At 43.6% G+C, this 27,581-nt stretch overlaps 1 protein-coding gene across 1 annotated transcript; it reads left to right on the forward strand.

The window, feature by feature from the left end:
* Positions 1-3,655: 3,655 nt before the first annotated feature.
* On the forward strand, positions 3,656-23,124 carry IYD (iodotyrosine deiodinase). The gene is made up of 5 exons (XM_024747956.1): positions 3,656-3,894; positions 13,989-14,180; positions 16,177-16,336; positions 20,701-20,857; positions 22,655-23,124. Exons 1-5 carry the CDS (start codon positions 3,717-3,719, stop codon positions 22,835-22,837), a joined length of 870 nt encoding a protein of 289 aa, XP_024603724.1. The 5' UTR covers positions 3,656-3,716; the 3' UTR covers positions 22,838-23,124.
* The last annotated feature ends 4,457 nt before the right edge of the window (positions 23,125-27,581 follow it).

Consider the following 27,581-nt stretch of genomic DNA (forward strand, 5'->3'; position numbering starts at 1 on the left):
GGCTGTAATGGTTCTTCTTCTTTTTTTTAAATTGAAGTATAGTTGATTTACAATGTTGTATTAGTTTCAGGTGTACAGCAAAATGATTCATATATATCACATATACACACATATATATATTTCTTTTTCAGATTCTTTTTCCATGTAGGTTATTGCAAAATATTGAGTACAGCTCCCTGTGCTATATAGTAGGTCCTTGTTGGTTATCTATTTTATGTATAGTAGTGTGTGTATGTTACTCGCAAATTTCTAATTTATCCCACAGTATCTTTCCCCTTTGTTAACCATAAGTTGGTTTTCTATGTCTGTGAGTCTGTTTTTTTTTAAATAAATAAGTTCATTTGTATCCTTTTTCTAGATTCCACATTTAAGTGATATCATATGGTATTTGTCTTTTTCTGTCTGACTTATTTCACTTAGTATGATAATCTCTAGGTCCATCCATGTTGCTGCAAATGGCATTATTTCATTCTTTTTACGGCTGAGTAATATTCCATTCTATATATATACCATATCTTCTTTGACTGAGCTTCCTGGTCACAGCCTTTATTGACACCTGAGTTTGTGACCAGATTAATCGTCCTTAATATAGTTTTTAAAACATCACCTCCATTTTTAAAACTTTGAATTTATATTTATTGGGAGTTTATTATATGCAGCATTCTGTGCTTTATTGAGATACCACGTAGGAAGACGTTTCAATAAACATTTGATGTTTACAATACTTTGCTCTTTTGGATGGGGAGAGGACTTGAGCGTAGAGAATCTGAATTTGGGGTAAAGTAGGGAGTGTGAGGAGAGAGCCTTTCTTGACGCCAGTTGTTCTCAGACTTCGGCAAGCGTCAGAGTCGCCTGGAGGGTTTCTTGAAACACAGAGTGCTGGGCCCACCCCCAGAGTTTCTGATTCAGTGGGTCAGGGGTAGGGCCCGAGAATCTGTATTTCTAACAAATCACCCGGGGATGCTGATGGTGGGCATCCAGGACCACACTTTGAGGACCTTGTTCTAACTCACTCACCGTGCCTTAGCTACAGTGTATAAGCTGTTCATTTTCTTCAGGGCAGTGGAGGTTTTTTAATTAAAACATATTTTTGGGTAAAATATACACAATATAAAATTTACCGTCTTTGCTATTTTTAAGTGGGTTCAGTAGTGTTAAGTACATTCCCACTGTTGTGCCACCATCACCGCCATCCATCACCACCATCCATCTCCAGAACTCTTTTCATCTTGCAAAACTGAAGGTCTGCACCCATTAGACGATAACTCTCCTTTTCTCCCTCTCCCAGCCACAGTCAACAACCGTTTTACTTTCTGTCTTTATGAATTTGACTGCACTAGATACCTCATATATGTGGATTGTACAAGTTTTATCTCTTTGCGACTGGCTTTTTTCACTTAGCAAATGTCTTCAAAATTCATCTATGCTGCGTCATGTGTCAGAATTTCCCTCTTTATTTTTTAAGGCTGAATAATATTCCAGTGTCTCTATATACCGTAGTTTGTTTATTCATTCATCTGTCCACGGACGCTTGGGTTGCTCCCATCTCTTGGCTATGGTGAAAAATGGTGCTATGAACATAAGTGTGCGAATATCTCTTTGAGACCCTGCTTTCAATTCTTTTGCATGTATACCCAGTAGTGGAATTGCTAGAGCAGTGGAGTTTCTTTCAAAGTGCCTCGTCCTGTGGATTAAATGGGATAAAGTAGATAAGGAATCAACACGGTGCTTACACATAGTGACATAAACTTCTGCATCACACAGCCCTCTGGGCATTAGATCTATATAAAATAAATACCCTTTGATGGTATTGATGTTATTAGTGAGTATGGATTGTGTATAGGTGAGGCCAATTAGGTTTAGAAATATTTTGAAAATTTCCCCCCAACTTCGCACTTGCGCTGAGATAAGATTTTGCTGCAGATATAGGCACATCCTATTTCAAGCCTTTAGCTTGAATACTTGATGTAACACTTGCTAAATGAGCACTTGAGAGAAATGCTTGATGAAGGTTGCTTGTGTGAATCATTAGAAACTGTGTTCCCTCACTCAGCAGCCCAGGAAGTCTCTTTCCTGGAAAGTTCTCTTTCACCTCATTTGACTTCCCCTGCAAATACACTTGTGGGATGTTATGAAAGCAAGAAGGACACAGGGACAGGGATAATCAGATTCGCCATCAGCAATGGGAGTTAAAAGTCATGTGTGTCTTGGGGAAATGTGTTTTCTAGACTAATGTTATTCACCATGTGGTCTGCGGACCGGCAGTCCATCCACTCTTGTCAACCAGTCACAACGAGGCACAGAGCACACACTAGGACGGAACTTCAGGCAAAGCAACCATGTCACTACACGACATGCTGCCTAGGCCAGCTGACTTTTTCATTTGTATTTATTTATTTTTTTGGAGAGAGTTTGTCAAGGAAAGGAAGAATGCATTGATTAGATTTTGGCACAAGCCGCTTGAGTAGCACTGTCCCAGGTCACACTGGGTTTGTCAAGACAGTAAAAGCTTTCTGTCCTCTGTGGGGTCTTGTCCTGCCTCAGACAGAATGAGGGATCCAGAGTGCTCGTCTTTAAAAATATCACAAGGTATTTATTTAGTATCTATTTTTTTTTTTTTTTTTTTTTTTTTGGGAATGGGATCTTCCCGGACTGGGGCACGAACCCGTGTCCCCTGCATCTACAGGCGGACTCTCAACCACTGCGCCACCAGGGAAGCCCTAGTATCTATTTTTAATTAGAAAAATAGATAGCCCCTGCTAAGCCATGAAAATGAAGTTCTGATACCTGTTAAAACATAGATGAACCTTGAAGACCTTCTGCTAAGTGAAACAAGCCACTCACAAAAAGACATATAGTCTATGATTGCACTTAAGGGTTCCTAGAATAGTCAGAATCATAGCGACAGGAAGTGGGTTAGAGGTTACCAGGGCCTGTGGGAAAAGGAAGGGGGTAGTTACCGCGTAATGATTAGAGGGTTTCCGTTTGGGACGATGAAGCAGTTTGGGCAAGAGTGGTGATGGGTGTACAACATTGTGAATGTACTTAGTGCCATTGAACCGGACCCTTAAAAAGGGCTAAGATGGTAAATTTTATATTGATATTATTATATTTTATCACAATAAAAATGTAGAAAACAATAGTTCATGCTGGTTGAAAAAAATTCAAATAATGTAGATACATATAAGGCAAAATGTGAGTGAGAGGCCTGAGATAGGCAATCCTTCCCCGTCTCCAAAACCTCAGGACGAGATCCCAGGAGATTTGGTAATCGCTCAAAAGGGGCATGGAGATTGGTTGAGAAGGGGCCAACTCCAGGTGATTCCTAGCTTCGGGTCAGTTGAAGACACAGTACTCTCAGAGAGAATCCACAGGAGGAGGAGTAAACACTTTCCACCACTGCTGGTAAGATCTAGTGCATTAAAGTGTTTCCTCAAATCCTGGCAATTACTGTCTAAGAATATATTGATGGAGCACACAGTTTAAAAAAGTTCACGCACCAGTGCATTCCCAGAGCCACAACACACCCGGGACACACGGCTGTGATCTTTTCTCCTTTGCAAAGTCCTTGCAGAGTCAGCGAGTTCACTCTGTTCCTTCCCCCGGCCCCCCTCTCCTTCCTTCACTCCGTCTCCCGGCATTCCCCACTCCTGTCCCTGTTTGTTTAAATACCGGCCGCGGAAGTATTGGCTCCATTCAGAATCAGCCTCAGCGCCATGTTTCTTCTGACTTCAGCCTTGGTAGCAGTTGTCTGCCTTTTGATGGTGTGGATCTTTCAAAATGCTGATGGAGGCACCCAGAGGAGGAAGGGGGAGCCTAGAGCCAGGGCGGAGGCTCGCCCCTGGGTGGATGAAGACTTGAAAGACAGCACTGACGTCCACCAGCTGGAAGAAGGTAAAGACACTGGCCATGTTGCTTGGTTTCCAACTTCTGTATTCTTATGATGAGGGCAAGTGGATGGTGGGGCTTAGGGAGAGGAAGAAACATAGGCTGGTCAGTTTCATCACCAGCCTCTGCCATGTAAACAAATCAGTGTGTGACAGAGACATCATTTCTCTCTGGTGGTCCGCTTGTTGCCTGCTGGCACCAAGCTCCCTTATTCCTGGGTCCTCAGTAAAAAGCTGTTGAGGGGGCGACATTTTCCCTGGCTCCAGTCCTCTGAGGCTGCTCAAATCTTTCTGAAGGGGCACATCACAGGCTGGGGGGGCTGCGGGTTAAGTGGTCAGGTTTTGATCAAGAACTTTGGAATAAAAAAGGGGCATCTACGTAGGGGCTCGCTACCCTTCATTGCACCAACCCTGAGGGTCACAGATAAGAGTGGCTGCTGCCCTCCAATCTGAGTGTCCAATTCAGTAGACAAGGCCATAAACAGGCAAACGACAGAGAGTAACACAGAGACGAACTGGGTGGAACTGATTGTAAGGTGTTTTGAGAAGGCTTGGGGGTTTGGTGGGGCAGCTAGAAAAAGGCTGAACCAGGTCTGGGGGATTACTAGGATATGAATACAAAGGTTAGGAGGCTAAGAGGAACAGGAAGCGCCTGAGTCCGGAACCCCAGGGAAAGATGTCAAGAAGATGGAAGGACTGTACTGACCAGGGGAGGGGTGAAAATGAAGTGGGGTATTGAGGGCGGGCCGGGGCATGGCTGACCTGAGAAAGAAGGGGTGATGAAGGAGGCAGGCAGGAAGGGAGACGTTCTGGAGGAGCTTTGAGTAATCTGTGTTTGAGGTTTATCTGAGGTGGGTTTGTGGGATGGATTCGACTTGGAAGAGGCTCAGTGACTCTCAGCTGGGGTAGTAATGCCTCCACCCTCCCTCCGTCCAACAGAGGCCACCTGGAAGTATGTGTGTGTGTGTGTGTGTGTGTGTGTTCTAAGTTGTCCTAACCTCAGGATTGGGGGGTGGGGTATAGAGTTGGCACTCAGTGCTGGGAGCCAGCAATGCTGAATGTACTGCCCAGGAGGATGCAAATCCAGGCAGCCTCCTAGCAGGGCAGCCTCTTACTCTCCCCCACTAACCCCGAATGCCAATTATGCCAGTTGAGAACCACTTCCGTTGAATGAGCACGAGACCCACCGTGAAGCTGAGTAAGGATCTGTCCCAGTAATGATGGGCTGGGCGGTGGTGCCAGTGCGCTGCAGAGGAAGGGGTGAATTAGAGGGACGGTCAAAGAAGAACAGTAGGGTCTAGTCATAAATTAGACATGAACAGAGGGAGAAGTGGGCACGATTTGGAGACTGGAGGAATCAGAATAACAACTGTCATCGGTGGGTGCGGGAAGGGGATCCGGCTTAAAGGGGAAGCTGTTGAATGTAGTGCAGGACGTGTTGGATGCGAGAGGCTAGTGACCCACTGAAGCAGAAAGGCAGGGAGGTTTCTAGGTGAGGGATCCAGGCCATAGACACTGACTGGAGAGTCAGCAGCATAGGGGTGATGCTTGGAACTTGGAAAACTAATGAATTCATTGGGGGGTATTGCTAGAGAGAAGGCTGAGGTTAGAACTTGGCCGGGGTTGGGGGGACACCTTCAGATAAGAGGAACTGCTGGAAGGAATGGACTCAGAAAACAAGGCGTGGGAAAGGAGGGCCGGGGTAGTAATAGCAAGCCGTCACATAGCGCTTCCGGTATCCAATGTCACTTTTACATATGGTGAGTCATTTAGTCTCCATGACAATACAGTGAGGCGGGCACTATTATCATATCCATATTACAGATAAGGAAACTGAGGCTCAAATCGGCTAAGTCACCTGCCCAAGCAATTAGTGGTAGAGTCAGGACCCAGGCAGGCTGGCTCCAGAGTCCAGGCCTACAGGCAATTCACTAGGCTGCTTTTCCAAAAGAATGACCCAGAACAGAGGGGGCAGGAGACGGCCAGCAGGGTTAAACATTCCCTGAGAGATCAGAGGTAGTGTGTATCGAGGAAAGGCCGCTGGATTTGAAGACCCAAGAGTTTGAGGGATACAGAGGGAGTGATAAGGCTGGTGGGGAACCAGGGACCTGGGGCTGAGCCTGAAGGTTGGGAACAGAGAGCAAAGCTGTATGGCCCCCTTCTGCTTCTCCACCTACTGATTCCCTTTTAATCCTCTGCCGCTCCACTCTCTCTTCCTCACACAGAGAAACGAATTGAACACATAGTGGCTGCTCGGCAGCCGTGAGCAAATCTTCCCTGAGTGCAGAGTTCACAGTCTCTTGTTGGGATTTTTGTTGTTTACATAAGTGATTCTTACTGAGGTCACACAGGCGCACAGGTGGTAGGTAAGGACTGATGTTTAAACTCAGCCTCCTCTGCCACCCAAGTCCCTGCTCTTAACCATTGGGTGGGTGGACACAGTCTCAGAGAGGATGTATAATTGGAGAAGAGAAGGGATTCCATTACCAAGGAAACATGAGATGGTGTTGATAACAGCAAATAGATACCAGATTCAAACCATTTTGAAAATTAACCATCAGGGACAAAACAGTAAAATAAGTATTGTGGGCCATTCTAGTGTGAGTTAAGGAATATATGGGTGCCACTCTAGCCTCCGCCATCTCTGATTCACAAAGAATTCCTATTCGACATTCATAGATCAAGGAATCAGCCTGTGTGGGGGGACGGGGTGGGGGGATGGGTCGGGGGTACAGAGAAGACATGCGGATTAGAAGTCAGACACAGACTTCCTCTGCGGACCAGCCACACATGGCATCCTGTTAACGCATTTCAGTTCCCTGTTTATCTGTAGCAGAGGTCTGAGGAGGAGAAATGACTGGTATTTAAAGTGGAAACCTCAGATCGTTTCCCTAAAATGAATGGGAAATACTGAACAAAAATTCTCTAGTCAGGCCCAGATTCATGAAAGCTCACGGAACTGGAAATAGGAGAAAAAATACAGGAAACACATCTTATTAAGATGTGTCCATTTTAATGTTAGTGGGGATTTTCTTCACTCAGCTTCACTAGCCATCCAGAAGCTATTATTCTAACTGAAATTTTGATTGTCCCAGTGACCACTAAAAAAGCCTTTGTTAAAATTTTTATCTGGTGTGGGCAACACCTGAGAATAAAAATGTTCCCTCGGACTTGGGCAAGGACAGATTTTTATATACCCATAGGCAGCTGTTTCGAACCTGTTCATTGGATCAATGACAACATGTCTCAGTAAAAGCTTAACAAGTCAACCAATCAGAGATGGATTCACTCCAGGACCAGCCCTCTGAGGGCCAACCAGTCAACAACAGTCTCAACCAAGTAACACTGTTCCTGCAGATGATATCAACCCTCTTACATGCCTGGAAGTCCACAAATGACTGAACTCCATGCTTCCCAACCAAGTGGTGTGCAAGAGCTAGCCTATGGGGCTAGCGAGAGCCAACTGATAAATGTTCAGGAAATTTGTGGGCCATTTGTTCAATTGCCAATAGCTTGAGATCGGTCCATCATGGGAGTGTTTACTCTATGGAAATTGGCAAGTGCTATAAACCAGGGCTCTTTTTTCCCTCTTCTCAGAGAGCTGGTTTACCAGCACACCACTGACAAAAACACTATGTAAGGGCAGCACTCATGACCAGCACAGTTTTCCTTTGCCCCAGGAAGCAAAAAACTCAGCTTCATCTTTGCATTTTATCATTCTTTGGCACACCTACGTGTGCATACTTCTGCATGGCTAATTTTAAAAGGCTGGTCTACCAGGGCTCCTGTAAGACATTATGGTTCTAGGACAAAGGACAGGTAAATTCAAATTCAGATGAGAGGAGGTTAAGGAAAGGAAAGGACTTGAATGGAGATTTGTCCTTGGGATCAAGTCTGGGTGGGTTCTGCTGGGGAGAGCGAAGCTCAGTACAGAACACTGGAGACACTGGGGACACCACGAGAGGTAAAGGGGCTCAGAAAACAAGTTCTGTCAACTTCACCTGGGATAGCGTTGCTTTCTTCAAGGCCTTTCCATCTGGACATCCGCAGACTCCCCAGCCCCCAAGCCCCCCCTGCTGCTGCTAGTGAGGTAGTGGGTCTATATTGCAGTCAGGAAGTTGAATGGCTGAGAGGCCCACGTAGGAAGCAGAACGATGGCCAAAACAGTGGGAAGGAGGAGTTCTCTGAGCCGGTGTTGAGCCTTGAAGCTGCTCTCATTGCCACCTTCATAATCTGTCTACTGTGAGAGCCGTGTCACCCTGAGCCTTATTAATACCGGTGCTCAAGCCTCCCCAAAAATTGCAGGGAGGGAACAAGGGTGACATGACACAAACTGGCCTTGTAGTTTCATAGCTGGAAAACATCTGGTCCATTTGCAAAGATTTTGAAGTAGAACTGCAAAAACACGAAAGCAATTCCCGTAGAGATGCAGCCAGAAAAAATGCCTCTAAGCTAAACATTAAAGGATAGCCATGGCCTAGAATTACTTGGTCATTAAACCTAATTACGGAGCAATTTAGGATTCCTTGGCATTAAAGCAGTGATAAAAGGCGTGTTGGTCTTGGTGTCAACAGCAAACCCCATGTGTGGCGGCACAGCACTTACATTAAAAGCAGACCACAGTAGCGTGCATTTATTTTAGGATATGTGGGCTCCACAGCTTGAATGAATCCCCCAGCGTTGCTTGGCTGGTCTAGGGTGGAGGCGGGACAGCTGCGGAACAGAGGCTGTTGTCTTCCCTCTGGTGAGGGCTTATGCCTTGGGAGCAGTCAGGAGTTCAAGAGGAAGGGGAGAGCTGTGCCTTTTTTATCGGTTCACTGCCCTGAGATCCCCTGGAGCTTCCTTCCCAGCTGGCTCAGCCTGTCCCCTTTCCCCAGGCCAAGTGTAGACTTTCTGCTCTGGGAGAGGCTCCAGGAAGAGCAGCGCCCCTGTGCTCTGCTTAGATAGCCCTTCTGGACAATCCAGCCCAGTGGTGGTTGGGAGCATTTGTCTGCTGTGCTCAGAGATAAGGCTGTGCTGATAAAGCTCAGGGAGCAGCCCCTTCATTCTGCTGGAGTAGGAGTGCCTACCCTGGACTTCAGCTGCTGCAGAAACGCCCGTCATGCGGCTTGGCTGCCTTTAGTTTACACAGATGCCGAAGGGACCCGAAGTTAAAGAGACCTTGCATGCATTGGCTCCTTTTCCACTTACTGACTGCGGAGGTTGCCGGACTTTATGACAAATGGCGTGGGAGTATCACTGGGGCTGATGTCTTTGCTGACACGTTTAATAAGGTTCGGGGTTGATACTGATGACATCTGGGTTCGGTTCAGAGTGGATTGCTAGAAAGCTGATAGCTGTTGCCACTGTCCCATCACACTTACTTCCTCAAGCCATTAGGGACCTGCTGTGTGGCATGGGGAGCTCTGCTCAACGTTACATGGCAACCTGGCTGGGGAGAGCATTTGAAGCGGGGGGTGGATACACGTGTGTATGGCTGAGTCACTTTGCTGTGCACCTGGAACTAGCACAACATTGTTAATTGGCTGTACTCCAATACAAAATAAAAGTTAAAAAAAATGTATACAGTGTGGGTCCCCACTGCCCCGGCTAGTAAAGCATAAAAAAAGAAGTTTCTCAGTCCTAGCTATGAGCTAACCATGGTCCCTGTTGGTATTGAGGTTGGGTTCTCAGTGTCTTTGAAGTCCCCTTTTCACGAGCGTTCCCTCTTGCCTACTGGACATTTACTGCAGTCCTCCCTTATCCTCAGGGAATACGTTCCAAGACCCCAAGTGGATCCCTGAAACCCTAAGTGTTTTCCTGTACGTATGTACCTATGATAAGCTTTAATTTAAATCAGACACAGTAAGAGAATATCCAAATTGCCAGCATCACTACTCATGTGCTTTGGGGTCATTATTAAGTAAAATCAGGGTTACTTGAACATAAGCAGTATCCTGACAGTCGACAACCGGGAGGCTACTACGTGACTAATTGGGTGGATACGTGGACAAAGGGCTGATTCCCGTGGTGGGGGGAGGGGGCAGGACAGCCGTGAGATTCATCATCTTACTCAGAATGGTGTACAATTTAAAACTTGTGAATTGTTTGTTTCTCGAATTTTCGTTCCGTATATTCAGAACACAGCTGGACATGGGACACTGAAACCTGAGAAAGAAAAACCTCTGATAAGGGGGGATTACGGATTACTGTATTGGGGGAGAAAACACTGATTAAGGAGTTAAGAAACCTACGCTATAGTTCTGGCTCCATGAAGGATTGCTGCGTGGTCAGGAGAAGTTAATTGTGCCCATTCATTCCTATTTCTACTTTTGTCCCACCTTCCCTAGATGGTTCATCTCTCATCCTCTTATCTCATTAAGAAAGTGTCAGGTGTCTTCTTTTTTTTTTTCAGATGTCCTTAAATCAATATAACAGTTGTAGTCAGTTGAACTATCCTTGTGGGTGTTTTTGGTAGTTCGTTTCTCTGACCTTCTCATTAAAAAAAAACCAAAACCCTTAATTGTGAAATGTAATATCTAACTAGAAAAGTGTATAAAAGATAGATGAATGGCTTAACAAATAATTTTAAGCAAAAATCTATATAGTTATCACTTAGATCAAGAAATACAAATTTCCAGTACTCCATAAACCGCTATATGTTCCTTCCCAGTAACAACCTCTTCCATACCCTATAGAAGTAACTATTATTTTGAATTTTATGGGAATTACTTCTTTGCTGGTCATTCTATTGGAAAATTACATATAAATGTTTTTGAGGTCTAGGATACTGTTACTTATTCCAGGGAATATTCATATTTTCACCTATCAGAAGAGCAACATTCTAACACTCTGGGGCAACTTTAATCTGAGCTCAAGGCTTACGGTTCCCTGGATCACTCACAGGATATTACCTTAGGCTCTAAGGCACCAGGGCTGGATTACTTACATTTTACTCTTACTATTGTAACATAAATCTTCAGGCCCTGGATGGCCCTGGGGGTTTGACTTTGGTCACCATCCTTTTATCTCAGCTCAGCCTCATGGCGGTTTCTAGGTAATTGGAAAATATTCTCTGGACATTTGAGTGCCGATCTACCCCTGTGGGTACTAACCTTCATCCAGATTTTGACTGTGATGTTCTACAGTCACAGATTAGCTCTTCAGTACCTAGAAGAAAATGTTCTAAATGTATTTTACTAAGGATTTTAGCTTTCTTTACTTTGGAGGTTTGGTGTAAATTACATAAATAACCATTACTGGAAGTGAAAATCCTTTAGTAAATGTCACCAGAATCAGAATCATAACCAAAGCATCAGTTAATCTATGGCATCAAAGTGGATTTGTACCTATTCAAAGAAGGAAGTAACAACTAATTATTTTCTATCACACAGTGGAAGGCATGGGATATACATTATATCAGGCAAATATTCATTGGCTTTTGGGTGGTTGTGAATGATGAAGATATGTGATAGCATTACATGCAGTTTTCTAAAAACACAGTTTAGGTGGTACAATAATAATTCAGGTAAGGCATACACATGCACACAAATAAACCTTAATGGTTTAAAACAATCTAAATTATTAGCTTGTGAACGTAACAAACCACATTGCTTTTCTCATGTTGAGTTAACCTTGCATTCCTGGGGTAATCCCAACTTGGCCAAAGTGTATTGTTTTTTTATATATTGTTGAATTCTGTTTACTAATATTTTGGTTAGGACTTTCTGCATCTATATTTATGAGAAAGTTGAGCCTGTAGCTTTTCTTTCTTTTAATGTCCTAGTCAGGCTTGGTAGCAAGTGTGCGCTAGTCTTATAGAATGAGTGGGTGGCCGATGTGTCCCCTATTTCTATTCTTGGGAAGAGTTGGAGAAAAGTTAGCAATAATTGTTCTGTGAGTGTTTGGTGGAACTCCCTCATGAAGCCATCCGGGCCTCTTCCTAAGGGAATCTTTCTTTTTCCTCTGGCTGATTTTAAGATTTTATATTTGATTATAAAAGGCGTGGGCTTCTTTTCTGTTATACTGTGTGGGATTTACTGGGCCTCTTGAAGCTGTAGATCTGGCATTTTTCATCAGGTTTTCATATCAGATATTCTCTTTCAAATATGGTCTCTGCCCCATCCTCTTTCCCGTCTCCTGCTGTCACTATCATCACGTATATTAGAACATTCTGGCTCTGCTTTATTTTTTCTTGATCGTTCTTTTATGTTTTCTATCTTTTGGTCTTTCCTTGCTCTAGTCTAGATATTTTCTTCTGAGTTGTCTTCAGTTCATTAATTCTTTCTTTAGGTATGTCTAACCTGCTATTAAACCCACCCACCAAGTTCTTAATTCTATTATTTTATTTTTCAGTTCTAAAAGTTCTATTTTAAAATATGTTCTATGTCACTTTTCATCTTTTCCTGTACCCTACAGATTTATATAAGTTTGTCTTTTCTTTTTCCCCTCTAAACCTAGTAATCATAGTTGTTTTATCTTTTGAGTCTGATAATTCCAATATTTGGAGAATTTGGTGTCTGACTCTATTTTTAAAAACCTATTCTGCTGTTTCTTGCTCAAGATATTCTTTTTGTGTGTCTGGTTGTCTTTTATGTGTTGCTGGTAATTGTCCTTAAAATTATTTATATGTTGGCATTTGCTTCTGCTGGGTAATGGGGGTATTTTCAGGCAGGACCACACTATTCCAAGTTCAAGTTTGAGGCAGGACCCATCAGAATGTTATAAACTCTTGGGGGCTGATTTATTTATTTATGGCCGTGCCATGCAGCATGAGTGATCATTAGTTCCCTGACCAGGGATGGAACCCATGTCCCCTGAAATGTAAGTGCAGTCTTAACCACTGGACCACCAGGAAAGTCCCTGATTTATTTATGATTCTTAGTTTTTCTAAGGATGTAGTCTTGGGGTCCCAGCTTGTTAGACTTCTTATCATATATGGACCTGGGCTTTGATTTCTGTCCCTCTGGATCCCTGAAAACATAAAAATAAAAATTCAAATATATTGGGATTGGCAGATGTTATCAGGGCAAATGCAGCTTCTGTGCTTATTTACCTCTGCAGGATCATATTTTCCCTTCACTTTTGGCCTGGGAATTTCTCACTATGCTGTCAGTAACTTAATGATTTTAAAACGGCTTTATAAAAAATTATTTATTTCAAGATCTTAGTGGTTTTCAGGGGACTTCCCTGGTGGTCCAGTGGTTAAGACTCCATGTTTCCACTGCAGGGGGCATGAGTTCGGGGAACTAAGATCTGGCCAAAAAAAAAAAAAAAAAAGATCTTAGTGGTTTTCAGCCAATGGAGATTGTTTCAAATAAGTTAGTTCACCATTAACAGAAATTTACATTTTTCATCTTTATGTACGTAAAAGTTTTCTTTTTCTTGATTTATAACCAGTCTGGGCTTTGAAGGACAGTCAAGATCAGAGTTTAAGGATTCTGTAGACCTATTTTTCTCATTTTTTCTTGATGTTTTTGAGCTTATAACCTTACAGATATTTTGAGAACTTTATTTCCTTCTCCCCAGTGACCACCTTATGACTATAAGGGAGTAAAAATAATTTTCTCTGGCTGAGAACACCACTCCCCCATAATAAAAACAGATTAACAAGAGAAAAACAAACAGAAGCTTAATAACATGTATATCTCTTGTGTACATGGGAGAGACCCAGGAAAACTGAGTAACTCCCCCAAACAGCCTTAGCCACCACCTTAATCCATCTTCAGATAAAGACAGAAGAAAGGCATTGGGGACTGGGGAGACCCAGTTAGGGGAGGTTGTCAGGAAAAGCAGAGCAAACAAGGGTAAGATTGTTATAGAGATTTAAGTCCACACCTCTGTTGACAAGAGTTTCTTGTGATTTAGAATCATCCTTCTCTTCCTGGTACAGAGGGGGAAACACTTCCAAATAGAGATTTCCTTAATGTAAATGCCTTTTACAAAAGGGTGCCTTCTACTCGGGTTTTCAAAACTTCTCCTGTGTCTGTGTTTCCTAAAAATAGTCAACTCAAAACAATTCTTATGCTAAAGACACATATTTTGGGGGAGGGGCATATTGCATTCCCCTTCACGACCAAGAGAGATCCTCTAATTTGCTGTCTACCTTGTTCTTACTGGCAGACGCTGACGACTGGCAAGTGTCAGAGGAAGAGGTGGAACACATCCCATTCTCCCACACCCGGTATCCTGAGAAGGAAATGCTTAAGAGATCCCAGGAATTTTATGAACTTCTCAATAAGAGACGGTCTGTTAGATTCATAAGTAATGAGCAAGTCCCAATGGAAGTGATTGATAATGTCATCAAAGCAGCAGGTCTGTAAGTGCACAGTGGGTCTTTGAGAACATCCGCTACAAGTGACAATAGTGGAGCAATGTTGAAGTTCAAACACAGGGAATAAAGCCTGGAATGATATGTTTACCTGTAAAGTCTTACCCAGGTGTTGACTGACTGCCAGGCACAAGACGATTTCCACTTTCTACAAACTTTTTTTTTTTTCTGCGGTACGCGGGCCTCTCACTGTTGTGGCCTCTCCCGTCGCGGAGCACAGGCTCCAGACGCGCAGGCTCAGTGGCCATGGCTCACGGGCCCAGCCGCTCCGTGGCACGTGGGATCCTCCCGGACCGGGGCACGAACCCGTGTCCCCTGCATCGGCAGGCGGACTCTCAACCACTGTGCCACCAGGGAAGCCCTCTACAAATTTTTAACTATTACAAACTTCTCAGGAGCAGATGTGACAACAGTTCAAAACTTCTGAAATTATTCAACATTATAAAATTTTTGAAGAATGAAAATTTCTGAACACATTATTATACATCAGAAAAGAAAAGTTCATTTGCAGAAATTATTGCATGACTATTATAAACCCATTGCCCAAATTAAAAGGAAGTAAGAATAATACAGTTCATTTCAGTTAAGAACACAAACACACTAGATTGGTGAGTCCTTTATCTAACTAATAGCAGTTACTAAATTTCTTCTGTGTATACATCTGTATCTAAATATGTGGGTGTGTGTATATGACATTCAGAGAGGTTTGGCATAATTGAAAACATTAAGGGGCAATTTATTTCTTGTGTTTGGTGACACCAATATTTAGTGAACAGATGACGTGTACAAAGTGAACTGGAATCCCTCTGTTCAGAAATTTGGGCTTTATGTTTAGATTTGACTTGCATTTCACAGTTCAGTCATACCCTCTCTACCACGGGGACTGGTGGATGAAAAACTCATCAAGGCTGGCAGGCCTGAGACCCCTCCTGTAGAGTTTATGCCACTGAACTACTCACTAGGAAGAAAGAAATACTTGCTTCTGAAATATACCACCAGTGGGTCACCGTGGTCTACTTCTAGAAACAGCCATTTCTAGGACAGAGGGGTGACACCCAGATCAGGAGCTGGGCCAGGCCATGACTGGAATCTTTTTTTTAAAAATATTTATTTATTTATTTATTTTGGCTGTGCCAGGTCTTAGTTGTGGCATGTGGGATCTTTAGTTGTGGCATGTGAACTCTTAGTTGCAGCATGCATGTCGGATCTAGTTCCCCTACTAGGGATCGAACCCATCTGCATTGGGAGCACAGGGTCTTACCCACGGGACCACCAGGGAAGTGCTGCTGGCTGGAATCTTAAAGGGAACTTAAGCTCCTTGGGTCCCATGATGCACTATGAAGCTTTGTCCGGGATATTGGGACTGATCCAAGGGTGGGCTGAGGTTTCCCAAAACCTGTGAGAGCTGGAAGACACTCTGCTGTGTGTCTGAGTGCCCAGGGCCAAGAGTTCTCATGTGTTCACAACAGGGCCACAAACCCCACAGTGCCACACTCAGAACTTTGATATAGGCACTAAACAATTTATAGTTCAATTGCCTTTTGGAGATCCTTTTGAAACCATTTGCCATTTAAATTTTGCCATTTCCAATAAACTTCCTGACTTGATCATTTTTCAAGAATATCAAAACAAACAGCATTTTGGAGGCTTTTGGCTATCAGAGCTTCCCATCTGTGTTCCCTTATTGGTCACAGAGTAGTGCCTAGGGATGTTTTCTCTCACATGATTAGAGAAGCAGTGATAAATTCCCCAAACCTAGGAACTACTGGCTTTGATCACAGTTAGTTGGTTTGGAGACCCTGACAGAGATGCTGAACAAAATGGGCCTGGCAGCAACATCCCAGAGGCTACCGCCAGGCATTTTGTGTGTCAGGTGATCTAACTTCATTTTGAGCAACTATGAGTTACGTTTATTCTTAATTAACAGACTCAGATTTTTCTTGCAGTTTTAATTTCTGATTTTAATTTAATGGGTGATAGGAACAGCCCCAAGTGGGGCCCACACAGAGCCCTGGACCTTTGTGGTTGTGAAGGACCCAGACGTGAAGCATAAGATTCGGGAGATCGTTGAGGAGGAAGAGGAAATAAACTACTTGAAGAGGATGGGACCTCAATGGGTTTCAGACCTGAAGAAACTGAGGTACAAAAGTGGGTAGAATTAAGCTTGTTTGGTTTGGCTTCCTAAAATGAAATAACTATGACTTCAGTTTTCTGGTTTTGTTTTAGGTGTTAAAAAGTTTCATTTTACCTGTGGAAGAAATAATGGAAATTAACTCAGGCCTCACCGCTGAATTGCCTTGAGCACACGTATTGCACAGGGGTGAGGGATGCCGACTGGAATCCCATCTGGGTTCACATCTTAGCTCTGGTTTTCCAGTTGCAAGACCTTAGGCATTTGCTTACTCCCTCTAAGTGCACTAGTCTGGTTTCTCCAGAGAAACAGAATCAATGGAGAGAGAGAGACACACAGAGAGATAGAGAGAAACATAGAGAGAAAGAGATTTATTATAAATCATGGGCTCAAGTGATTATGGAGGCTGAGAAGTCCCAAGACCCAGCAGAGTCAATGGAATAGTTCCAATCTGAGTCCAAAGGCCTAGGAACCAGGAAAACCAATGTGTAAGTTGCAGTCCAAGTCTGAGTCCAAAGACAGGAGAAGACTGATGTCCCAGCTTAAAGACAGTCAGGTAGACGGAGAAAATTCTCCCTTACTCCACCTGTTTTGTTCTATTCAGGGCTTCAACGGTTTAGATGAGGCCCACCTACGTTGAGGAGGGCAATTTGCTTTACTCAATCTGCCAATTCACATGTTAATCTCATCCAGAAACATCCTCACAGACACACCCAGAATAATGTTTAACCAGCTATCTGGGTGCCTTGTGGCCCAGTCAAGTTGACACATAAAATCAACCATCACACTTCTGTTTTCTCACCCAAAACGATAATGTTGAAAACTTGGTATCAGGATTAAATAAGATAGAGGCTAAGAGTAGGGCCTTAGAAGCTAGAGTGCTTGGGTTCAAATATGAGGTCTACCACTTATTAACCTATCTGTGCCTCAGTTTCCTCATCTGTAAAATGGGAATAAGTCTAGTATCTACTTCATTATGAAAATTAGATGAATTTGTAAGCACTTAGAACAGTGATGGCACATAGTAAGGGCCATATGAACCTGGTAAATAAATAGGCTATGACCCAAATAATTATTAGTAAATTGTGAAATACCTCTCAGGATCTTGAGTGACGTAAATTACATTTGCCTATAAATAGTCTTGTGCATGATCTCACTCAGCAGGCTTTCATCTTATTACATGTTTAGTAAAAGTACAAATTTAGTAGAGGCATAATATTCATTAGGCATTAGTAACTTTGCTGGCTTCCTTATCTCCAGGGAAGAAGCGGATTGGAATTCAGTGTAACTGGCTTTACCATGAAACTTCAGCATATTTCGGTAGACATGTGCGAGGTTTCATTTTTTTCTGGAAACTACAGCTAACTATGCTTGTTAATCCCACTTTTCCCATTGAGGACCAGTCACCCTACATAATATGTAGGATGGATTCCATCATTTCTCAGTCATTTTTGTAGTTAGCACCGTCACTTTCAATTTTTACAGGCTCAGCCTTGTCATTTTAAAACGCGGGTCACAGGGTCCTCTTTACAAATACTGCCCTCCCCACAGAGGCATCTCCTTTCCCTTCTAACCCCTTCTCAGGCTGAGCATCAGGAGGGATGGGGCACAGATATTTGTCCTGACCTCTCAGAAGGCCCTGAGGGGAAGCCAGCTCGAGTTCTTGGCACGTAGAATGTAGAGGTACTCGTGCCTCTGGCTCTCAGCTCTGGGCCTTTAGCGGCCAGTTCCAGCACCAGCCATCCAATACCCACTGTGACACAAGCCTAAGAAAATGCAGTGGGATCTCCGTCTCGTGGAGTAAAGTGGGACTTCTTCTCCGGTAGCCAGGGCTGGGTGGTGAGAAGGATGGCCTCTTAGTCCTACTCCTGTCTCATTTATTTGCCCCAGAGGACAATTTTTTTCCCGAGATATTTAAACCCTGTTGAAATTGATGTCTATTGGCGTTGTAACTTATGGCTGTGTTGTGGAATACGTGCGGGATATTCATGATGAATATGTAAATCTCATTGCATATTCATGAGAAAAAACGGATGGGTAAAGTTGAGTCTCTCTTCTTAGAGAGATGCTGTGCTCTGTGTCTGCACGCTGCCAGCCCCGTCACTCCCCAAAGGAGGCAGCATCAGTTGCTCTCTTGTCTCTGCTCAAAGCACCTAATACACACCTTCCGTGTATTTAAAATAGCCATTATGACATAGTTATTTAATTATTGGCCTACTTTTCTTCTCATTTTATAGGCCATATTTTAGAAACCTTTGTGGTACACCAAGATACTCTTGAGAATCCAATTAACATTATAGACTTTCTCTGCAGACAATATGCGCGCACACACACACACGAGATATATAGAGAGTGTCTCTAGGGTCCAGGGACCTCCAGTGTAAAAAAGTCTTATATTGTAGCACAGTGCTGATACATAGTAGGTAATGAAATAACTGTTTGTTAAATTGCATCACAAATGAACATATGTCCTGATAGCCAGTCTGAGTCAACTCTGAAACTCATAGCTGTCGTTAAAGGCTTGATACACAATCTGGTCCAACCTCCCCGTCAAGCCTTCTTCTCCTGCTGCTGGCGTGAGACCCTTCACCCCAGGTGGAAGGTGCTAATTATCCTTTCTTAACAGGCCTCGGCACGTTGCTATCTTTTTATTAGCTCTAATATGATGTCACGATACATTCTTGTAAAACTGAACAAACCCAAAATACTAGCTACCAATGTATGCCTAGGCAAAAGAAGTACAAAGATTAGTAAACATGACTAACCTGCCTCTGACCTAGTAAATGGCTTATTCTTCGCCTCATATTTAACAATTGTTTTGATTATTCACTGTAAAATGATACGTAGTAATGATAATAATATTAGCTAACACATACATGGTACTGTGTACTAGGTACTATTCTAAGCACTTGATCTACGTGGACTGATTTTCTGTCACAATAACCATTTGAGATGAGTGTACAATAGTACATTTTACATTTGAGGGCACTGAGCTGTGAGAAGGTGAGTGGTTGCCCAACGTGGCAAAGCTACTTGACTCCAGATTTTTTTGGTAAACTATTAACATTCTCCCACTTTGTAAAGAGAAAAAGAATTGATACTAGTCAAATGTGAATAAGCTGGTTGAAGTATGGTAAAGTAGCTTTGAGAATGTAATGTATAGAAATTAGCAGTGTACAAGGAACTGTAGAAAATACACATGTGGGTTTAATGTGTTTTAAAACAAGGAAGCGTAACTAAGCTAAGGATGAAATGAGTGGTGACTATCTCTTGCTTATTGATGACATAATTTACCCTAAGGAAAAATTCCAATATATAGCATCGTATGAGTATCTTTCCTTTGAAAATCTGTGCTAGAGTGAAGCGTTTGCCAAAATGTACGGGCAGGGTAATGAAACAGAGAAAGATATGCTCTTATCTGGAAAATAAAAATGGAAACTCAACATTTATACCTCCTGTGAGTTATCTCCCACTCCCACAAAAGTTTCCTTCCTTTTCTCCATAACTAGGCTAAGAACGTTACCATCTGCCCACCTGGAATTTTGGTTCAAACTCACCGTCACCGTTTTCTTCTCCCTTGTGCACTCCTGTGCCGATCTGTCAGCTCCTGCCTCTACAACTCCCCAAGTTCTCCTGGGCCATTGCCCTTGTCTCTTATCTGGTCCCGTTTGAGCTGGTCCTTTGCCCACACCAATCCGTCTCTTTCTGAAACAGATCCCATTGCGTGATGCTTCTGCTCAGAAGCTTGTGATAACTTTCCGTCCCCCGCTGAACAAAGTCCAGGACCCTGCAAAATCTGTATGAAAACTGCGAGCCTCCCAACCCGTGCCCCACCACGCACACCATCCTCCAGCCTACCAGGCTTCTGAAATTCCCTGTCCGGCCAAGCATTCTCCTTCTGACTCTGCCCTTTGCTCATCTCTTCCCTGGGCTGCCCTTCCCAATGCCCCTTCTCTAGCTGGTCTTCAGTGCCCCGCCTCAAGAGAAACTTTGGAAATATCCTGACAATCTTATTCAAAACTACCATTTTATTTTTGGGCTCCTAAGGCCCTTGTCTTATATTTCTTTAACAACACTTACCAGGTTTTAGTTTGCTAAATTTGGCTTACTGCCCTCTGGGTTATAGGATCTATCTTTGTATCTTTCAGCATTTCACGTGTCTTGCTATATTAGGCCCTTATTAATACCTGTTGGGATAGATAGACTTGGGATAGAAAAAGGTAAACAAGACGTGAACAAAAATCCTACTCTTTTTCAATTTAAACATAAAAGACAAGGAAATGTTTCTATTTTTAATGTATATAAGGTGGTAAACAGGGAACAAAAAAACCATTAAGAGAAAATATTCTGAATATCTTTTTTTCCCCCTTTAGGACCAACTGGATTAAGGAGTACTTGGACACAGCGCCTGTTTTGATTCTCATTTTCAAACGAGTACACGGTTTTGCTGCAAACGGCAAGAAAAAGATCCACTACTATAACGAGATCAGTGTTTCCATCGCGTGTGGCATCCTCCTAGCTGCCCTGCAGGTATGTCACCCTCCCACTGGGCCCAAGAGAGAGACTTAATACTTGGGGGCCAACTGTGGTTTTATTTGCAAATTTCAGCTGAGTTTCTAGTTCAGGGACAGGGATTCCTCAGTAAGGGAACTCTGATGTAAAAACTGCCTCTGGAAACCTGGACTGGTGAGGATGATATTTCAAACAAGCTGGCATCCTTCCTGGAAATTTACTTATAACATTATTTAAGGCCGTCAAAAAACGGTCGCTGTGTTTGCCTTCATCTGTAACGACATGAGGCTTTAAGGGCTTTAGTAAATACACATGAAGAGCTTCAGAGCCTGAAAGTTCCAGGGCCCGGCTTCTCAGCTGTGTTTACTGTTGTCTGAGCCAGTGGGATGATTCGGTAGCTATAAGGGGAACTCTATCATAGAGCTCCTGTCCTCAGAAGTTGAGTTTACATCGTATTGCATTAGAAAGATGTCCCTGTGCTTAAAAAAATTCCATCTACATAGTAGCTCCAGCCACGCTAAGTGTGAAACAGAGCAGGATTGAGGTCTGCCTTTCACATGGTTCAAGTCATTCGCTCAACAGATATTTTCTGAGCTCCTTCTATGTGGCAGACCCCAGGAGTCACCAGGAATAGTCACCTCGTGAACTATACGTTCTGGTGGGGACTGCGGTACTGGGAGAGGGTGGAGAGTGACAATAAACACGTGAAATAAATAAAACAAACAGGATTATAAGAGCAAATGAGCCTACTTTCAAGGGACAGTGGATTCCGAAAAACTATGTGCTTCCTCGTTACCTCAAAGAAAAATGTGTTTGCTGAAAACTTGCAAAATAGTCATTGTGACATAAAAGAGGAATATGTTTTTAGATGACTTGAAAAACTGTTCCAAAGGAGCTGGCATCCTATTTACCTCCCGACTGTAACAGATAAAGGAATTGCTGTGCTACGTCAGACCGCAGGGCACCGTCCCCGTCATAGATAGGGTTCCTGAAGAAGCAGTTTAGGCTTGCCGTGGGTTCCCTTCACCTGTGGCTTCTGTGCATTCCAATCAGCAACTTTTCCCACATACTGTGGAGCTTGCTGCCCTCTAGCTTTCTGTAAGGCATAAGTCTGAGTGTAGGTCTTGATTTGTGGAGGAGGAAGGAATCTTCTGGAAGCCCTTGTCTGGGCAGATTGCACAGAGACTGGAGGCGTGCTTGACTCCCAAAGGTAGTTCCAGAACCTCCTTCTGGTCCAGGCTTAGCAATGAGCATCTGACGGGAAAAGCAGGGGGGATAGAGAGGGCCAACTGGGAAAGCGTCTTGAAGCTACACATGATTTTTATTGGATGTTTATTATTCAAGGGGGCTGGGAAGAGGTTGGTGGAGTATTTCCTCTACCTCTTACATACCTCTGGGCCACTAGGTCCTCCCTCACTCGACATAGGTATTTTCAGCTAGGGATGACGCTCTGCTTCCACTGTTGGTTATATAACCACAGGAACTGCCTTTTGTTTTTCCATTCCTTTGGTGTAGTTGGATTCCCCAAATTTCTTTCCATGAAATAACCATTCCCATTTCTTAAGCATCAGTGGAAAATGACTGGTATTTTCTTCTCTGAGAAGCTTCCCACTGTTTGGTTAAGAGAAGGTGGGGTCTGGGGAGGTCCAGGAGGGCAGGTAGGATTCAAGACACCATGGCCCAAGCTGGTCGTCTCTTTGCCGCCCAACTTCAGGGAAGTGATGGGACAAGCAAATCTTATAGGGATTAGAACATGCCCAGGCTGGGATTTTGCCTGCTGACTTTAAAACGTTTTCTTTTCCTCTCCTGTTACAGAACGCGGGACTGGTGACTGTCACGACCACTCCTCTCAACTGTGGCCCCCGTCTGAGGGTGCTCCTGAACCGCCCTGCAAATGAAAAGCTGCTAATACTGCTCCCTGTGGGGTACCCCAGCGAAGAGGCCACGGTGCCTGACCTCGCACGGAAACCTCTGGATCAGATCATGGTGACTGTGTAGGCAGGACACAGGCAGGGACGTGCTGGAAGGTGATGCCCCCCACTCCTTTCTCCTGTTCCTTTTGGGAGTACAGGCTGCTCTCTCCCTGGGTGTTCCTGGCACTCCACTCCACAGGGCTGGCCTCTGTGTGTGTGAAGAAACCTTTGCACTTCCTACAGCACTTGTCTGAGAAGCCCTGCTTCCGATACTGTGATTAGCTGAACCATACAAAGTAAGAGATGAAGAGGTATGTTCTCTTCCATTTCTTATCCACTTTGGAGATGCATTAAATTTTTGCTAAGAACATGCCCTTGGTTTTTAAAGTTTTTTAATTGTTCCAGAAAAATCACGGGTGATTTTTTCTTTCACTCTTTAAAAACTCAAAGAGGAAAGAGTCATCAGAAAATTTAATATAGTCCCAAGAATTCAGCTATGTGATGATTTTTAAATTTAAATTTAGACTGATCAAACAGTTTTCTGCCCCCTGCTTTCTGGTGGCTTTTAGGCAAGGATGTACTTTTTTTTGTTGTTTTGAGGTACGCGGGCCTCTCACCGTTGTGGCCTCTCCCGTTGCAGAGCACAGGCTCCGGACGCGCAGGCTCAGCGGCCATGGCTCACGGGCCCAGCTGCACCGCGGCATGTGAGATCTTCCCAGACCAGGGCACGAACCCGCGTTCCCTGCATCGGCAGGCGGACGCTCAACCACTGCGCCACCAGGGAAGCCCCTATTCTGCCAGTTTTTAATGAGTAACCTTCAAAATAATTAAAACATCACAAGCACAGAACAGAACAGCGCGTGCTTGTGTAGACTGGCCGCCATCTGGACACATAGATGGTTAGTCGCATAGTCCAGAGTGCGAGTCGCAGCTGCCTCGCACCAGCTCGTTGAAGCTGATGGTTAAATATTCAGGAATTTTGTGAGCCAGTTGTTAAACCATCTGCAGCTTGAAATTGCCCATGGTGGGAGTATTTACACCATGGCAACTGTCAGGAACACACAAATCAGGGCTTGCTTTTTTTTTCTTAAAGGGAACTGTCTTCCAGACACTAGGGAGTTCTAACTGTGCTCCCCTTCTTTTCTACTCTCCCCCACGAAACACACTTATCCTTTTGCTCCAGTTGGCAGTCACACTGTATGGAGCCGATGGGGTCACAGGGTGCCGGGTGGGGACTGCCAGCTCTAGCCCTTCACCTGTCACCCTCTGTCTTCCCTTCCAGGGGCACTGCTCACACAGGTACACTCAGAGCTCAGATAATTGCTCATCAAAGGCAACTCTACTCACCTCTCTATCCCCTTCCACTGTCTTTTTTCTCTTCTACTTTTGTTTTAAACTCAGATCCCTCCAGAAAAACTCTCCCGTCTCTTTTCTCTTCATACGTGTGTCACACGGTGCATTGATAAGACCATCAATAGTGTCATTGATAAGAGTCAGAGCTGGTGACAAATCTGTATCAGAGAAAAGGAAGACTTTTTTTCTCTTTAAAATATGATTAGAGGGAATTCCCTGGTGGTTCAGTGGTTGGGACTCGCCCTTTTCACTGCTGAGGGCCTGGGTTCAATCCCTAGTTGGGGAACTAAGATCCTGCAAGCCATGTGGGGTGGCCAAAACAAAGAAAAAAAAAAAGAAATAAAACTCTTAAAAATATGTACGTATAATTAGATATTACAAGAACCTGTGGTGTCAGCCTCTGAAGCACCCAGAGTCTCTTTTAGAATCTCCGAAATCTTCCATCGTAAATCTTCTTTGCTCTAAACTTGCTTTTCCCCAAGTCTACACATTTTACTAAATACAAACATTCTTATATCTTGTTTCTATTCTTTTTAAAAAAATTATTAGTACTGTGATAGTTATTTGTCCTGAACTCTTTATGGTAAACGAGCATTGTTTTGACAACATTGTGGCCTTGTTAGATTTATGTGGACTGCGCTGGGAACCTAATCACTGTACTTCAAGTTGCTTTTAAGAGGAAAAAGATACTCTGAGTTCCAATAGCAGAACAATAAACACTTTGGCGTCACGGTGCAAAGAAATTGAAGTTATATTTATGAACTTCTATTTCTAATGTTTTGAAGCTGTTTGAGCCCGTGGAGCTCTTTGCTAGTTTTAGGGCACCCTGCTGAGGAGCTGTGGGTGCGGGAGAACCTTGCCCCCAGGTGTGGGGTGGAGAAGGAATCCGGACACTGGTCGGGGTCTGAGTGCAGTTGTTCAAGTACAGAACCACTTGAGAGGAAAGTGGAAGTCCTATCACATGGGTTAGGGCCCTTGAGCAAAGGGTTGATCTGGTCACCTTCTAATCATGCCACCCAGAAACACAGCCCTGATTTCTCATGGATGCTGAACACATTTGCAAAGGTACAGATTTGGGGGGTGCTCCAGCCAGCTTTCTCTTTGGGGGATGGAATGATTAGTAATTTTTTTTTTTTTGTGGTATGCGGGCCTCTCACTGTTGTGGCCTCTCCCGTTGCGGAGCACAGGCTCCGGACGCGCAGGCTCAGCGGCCATGGCTCACGGGCCCAGCTGCTCCGCGGCATGTAGGATCTTCCCGGACCGGGGCACGAACCCGCGTCCCCTGCATCGGCAGACGGACTCTCAACCACTGCGCCACCAGGGAAGCCCAGTAATTCTTAATCTGGACAGCACAGCATAGATGGGCCTGGATTCAAGTTTCCCTTCTGCTGCTCCCCAGCTGGGTGGCTGTGGAGAACTGAGTCTGTCTCAGCCTCATTTTCTTCAGCTGTAAAGTGAGGATAAATGCAGTGCTTACCTCGGGGCTTCTGTGGAGATTGAGTGCGATGACTCACACGTAGTTCCCGGCACAGGGCAGGTGACACATGGTGTTAATTTTGGGCTCTTGATATTATTACTAGTGCTATTATCACTCTCATTAATACCATGTGCTATGCACATTTGACCCCAAAAATTAAAAAATAAAATGACACCCTTTAAGAGTCTTGTCCTTAATGCACAAATCATCTTAAAATGTAAAAGAAAGGTGTTCTGTCATCTCAGCTTGAGCCTGAGCTGTTTTGAGGATTTAGGTTGACTTGGCTGTTTCTGGTGGGTTCTGGGAGCCTCTGGATGGGACCTCGGAGTCTATTTAATAGGAAGGTCTAGAAACAGAGATCTATTTAATAGTAAGGAAAAGGCTCCTTGGAAAACTGATTTTCAGGGAAGAGAGACTGGAGACATATAGTAAGATCCAATGATGGCAATCAGTGTCAGAAAAAAGGGGCAAATCTAAATGTGGTTTAGAGTCTGCCCCTCAGATACCAAGTCCTAGACTCTCACTAAGCTTCCGGGGCAGAGGGAGCTGGAGCCAGCAAAACAACTGCTCCCTGAAGATCTCTCAGTGATGGGGGTACAGCCCAGCCCTTTGACCCACTTATGTGTAGGGTTGCATTCAAAGAAACATCAGATGGTTCTTGTTTGTCCAATAATCATAGATCAGCAATTAATATCTTTACTGCCTTCTTTTGAGAACGCAGCAAAGGAAGATTCCAAAACCGAAAACCCTCTTTCCCATCTGTCTCTCTCTCTAAATATATATCTAACCGACATACCACAGCTGCTCCCAAGGTATATATTGTCCCCATTTGTAAATCATCTCAACATTTTGTCACAAACTCGCCCTTTGAAGGCTCTCTTATAGCCCTTGCTCCTCTCAGGCCTCTGTATCTATTTTATTTTATTTTTTGGAGATTTTTGAGCTAACTTTTTTCTTTTTTAACATCTTTATTGGAGTATAATGGCCAGAGCTAAGTCACATGGCCTCATCAGAAGGTCAGGAAATGTTATCCTCCTGTGTCTGGAAAAAGAGGGGACTGAGATGGGAGTGAGCATCAAAAGTCTCTTTCCCCCAAACAAGTAACTTGGATACAACAAAAAATGTGCCGAGAGGAAGGAAGGCTGAAGAAATGGATGAAATTAGAATTAGGATGATGAAAGGCATAAAGATCCTCTTCTGAAAGGGAAACGTTAAGATTGCTTGATATTTGTCTGATACAGCCTTTAAATAGAGCAAACATTTGGGCCAAGAAAATCAATATAAATATATAGAGAAGGAAACTAAAATTCCCTTCTTCCTAAACATTCCTGCCTCTGCCTACAAAGTGGAAACTTCTCTCTCAGAAGTACTGAAGGAAAGTCCCTATTTCCACGTTATTTGCTTATCTCTATGGAGGAAGAGGGGCTTCTCTGGTTGGCGAAATTGGAGGAAAAAAAACTTATTGCTCAAGTTCAAACCCAACAAAGTATACTCCATTTTAAGCCAAATGTACAAATTACAAGTGATTATTCACCTTAGAAAGATGATTAACAGTGAATTTCTCTAAATATTGGAGTTTTAAAGAGTATTTGAACTGATATGATACTAAAAATTTTTTTTGTAAACATTTTTAGGAGTGTCTGTAACCTAAGGAAAATATAGCTATCAATGAATATTTCTCTTTAGAGGCACGAGGAATATAACTTCTTTTGCCGGCTATCAGCAGAGTACTCCCTTAGGATTTGGTGAAATGGGAACAGTTGTAATGTTTTAATCCACACATATCTATAAATAATGAAAAATCTAAAACAAACGTTGCTCCAGCTCTGCTGTGGTGGCCTCACTTTCACACACACAAAAGACCAGACCTTCAAAAAAGGGGGAACTTCTCTACCTTTTAGAGAGAAGCGAATGAAGAGAACAGGAGGTGGGGATGGTAAGGAGACCCCCTGTGCTGCAGTGGGCTGAATGCGCTGATGCATCTGAGGTTGGGACCAGA

The sequence above is a fragment of the Neophocaena asiaeorientalis genome, unplaced genomic scaffold, assembly GCF_003031525.2.
Source record: "Neophocaena asiaeorientalis asiaeorientalis breed wild unplaced genomic scaffold, Neophocaena_asiaeorientalis_V1.1 scaffold123, whole genome shotgun sequence".
Taxonomy (NCBI): domain Eukaryota; kingdom Metazoa; phylum Chordata; class Mammalia; order Artiodactyla; family Phocoenidae; genus Neophocaena; species Neophocaena asiaeorientalis.